General features: G+C 38.9%; 1 protein-coding gene across 1 annotated transcript; it reads left to right on the top strand.

Moving 5' to 3' along the window:
- Positions 1-807: 807 nt before the first annotated feature.
- Positions 808-1,991, top strand: LOC147990409 (uncharacterized). The gene is made up of 2 exons (XM_087538212.1): positions 808-1,091; positions 1,628-1,991. Exons 1-2 carry the CDS (start codon positions 808-810, stop codon positions 1,989-1,991), a joined length of 648 nt encoding a protein of 215 aa, XP_087394338.1.
- Positions 1,992-2,196: the final 205 nt, after the last annotated feature.

The following is a 2,196-nucleotide window of genomic DNA, read 5'->3' as shown; positions in this document are numbered from 1 at the left end:
TACAAAAATAAGACATCAAAGAGAAATGAGAAAACATTTTTAAATGAATAACAGCAACAACAAAAAATGTGCGTGGGCACTACTAGAAACTACAGTTCGCTCTAATAAATAAAACACAAGAAGCCTGAAGTCAACGTACAAATGCAGTCCGCGACGTATAACAATACAGTTCGTCACGTGGAAGCATGAAGTATTCTTATTTCTGAAATGCAGTTCTCTTTCTACTGCATTGCAGTATGGCTAAAATGAAGAATAGAGCCCTTTTAGTTAAGCAAAGCAGTATGATAACCCTACCCTCCATCCACACAAAAGTTGCATCACCATCACATATAAAAAGAGAGAAAAAATAAAGAACTCCATCAAAAACTAAATGTGCGTACATCTGTATGGATCATGATCCGATATAATTTAGTGTACGAAGAATAAATTTAACTTGCATGCAGTACACTATGTGGACATACGCATTTCTGCCATGATAGCAAAGAAGTGCACTTACTAGGAAAATTCACCAAAACACAAATCATCACATTTTCTGACAGTTGCGTGCATACCTGAACTTGTCAAGAAAAAAGAGGGGACGACATTCCGGATTTCCAACGCACTAAGAGAACCTCCTCATAGCAAAATCTCTCTGCAGTTGCCACGTAACTAGAAACACAGCCCCACCACGCTACCACCCCGCTCCACCACCACCACACAGAAACACAACTGCTTCGTCCCCCAAAAAAACCCATTGCATCTTCTTCTCCACACTTCCTTTCACTAACCTCCCTCTCCAGAACAAACACGAGAGAGCAGAGGAGAGTCATGGCGGATGCACCTCTGTACAAGCAGCGGCGCAGGTACACCAAGGACCTCCATGACGTCGACCTCCATGGCAACCACAAGCTCCACGTCGTTTGCACAAGCAAGGGTCAAGACGTGGACAAGATGTTGTCCACGCTTAGGAGGAAGCTCGGCGGAATGCCCATCAAACTAGTCGACGTTGATGTCGAGTACACGCACTACGTGAAGCCACAGCGGGTAGCAGTGCTCCAGCTATGCATAAAAAAAGAATGCCTTGTCTACCACATCTCTGCAGCTAAAGACAGGTCAGAATAACTATCAATTTGTACTATTGCTTGTCAATATTGATTTTAAATTTTCTTCATCACAATTGCCATTATTTAAACTTTGGTTCTCATTTTTAAAAAGCATGGCATAGGAATTCATTGGCAGTTTTCATCTGGCTCCATGTAACTCATGTGTTCAACTCTTGAATTATATGATCTAGTGATACACACAGTTTTATTTTGTTTTACCAAATACAAATTAATTGCCTGAACAATAGAAAACTACACCATTACTATATAAAACATGTATGAAATTCAATTCAAGAATACAAACATGCACAAACATGCATTGTTTATGCAATCTATTATCAGATTTACTAGTTATGCTATACAAAGTATTATCAGCTACTCACTACAACAGATTTAGGTATTCATATTGCACTTCAATTAAAAAAAACATTGCTGGTTCTAAAAAATAATCTATATTCAGTCCATACAAACATCTCGCATGCCAATGGAACTAGACAAATTCCTCATGAATGGTGAGTACACCTTTGTCAGATTCGCCATTGAAGGAGACAAAAGCAAGCTAAAGCTATCTGGCTTGGAGATCAACTCCGAGACTACATTGATATTCAGGTGGAATGGAGAGACCCATACAATAAAAAGGAGTTTGACTCTTTGGCTTCTGTTGCCGGCAGGATGATAGATATTCACTACCATGACATGAAGAAAAAAATTAACCGCAAGGAGGACCATACTCTGTCGGGATTTTGCCCGCTGCCAGACAAGCTTATCAAGTATGCAGCAATAGATGCATTCGCAACATATGAGTCATGGAGGATCATCTACGATATCATAATGGTACTGGACAGGGCAAAAAGAGAAAAAGAAGCAAAGAAGAAGAAGAACAAGGCTGTAATCCAATACAGCAACTAGAAATAATCATGGCTATGTTTAGTTTTATTTTACTTTAGTGGTTGTGTTGTTCCTTATTTCATGTCTGCAAGGTTTTGATTATGTCCGTTGGTTCATATCGAATGTTTCTTTTGTAAAAACAATGTCGTTCTAGAATTATCATCAAATTTTATTTCTGCTATTTGCTTATGTATCGTTAGTTAGCTTGTGACCATTTGCTTTTGCT

Source organism: Triticum urartu, chromosome 1A, assembly GCF_056163025.1.
Source record: "Triticum urartu cultivar PI428250 chromosome 1A, HENAU_Tu73, whole genome shotgun sequence".
Lineage (NCBI taxonomy): Eukaryota > Viridiplantae > Streptophyta > Magnoliopsida > Poales > Poaceae > Triticum > Triticum urartu.
This window is presented reverse-complemented; position numbering and strand designations above follow the sequence as displayed.

What these genes read in the sequence shown, in the direction of transcription:
- LOC147990409 (XM_087538212.1), top strand. Translation starts at nt 808, where the DNA reads ATGGCGGATGCACCTCTGTACAAGCAGCGGCGCAGGTACACCAAGGAC. An exon ending in ATCTCTGCAGCTAAAGACAG is followed by an intron (nt 1,092 to 1,627) that starts GTCAGAATAACT and finishes TCGCCATTGAAG; the next exon opens with GAGACAAAAGCAAGCTAAAG.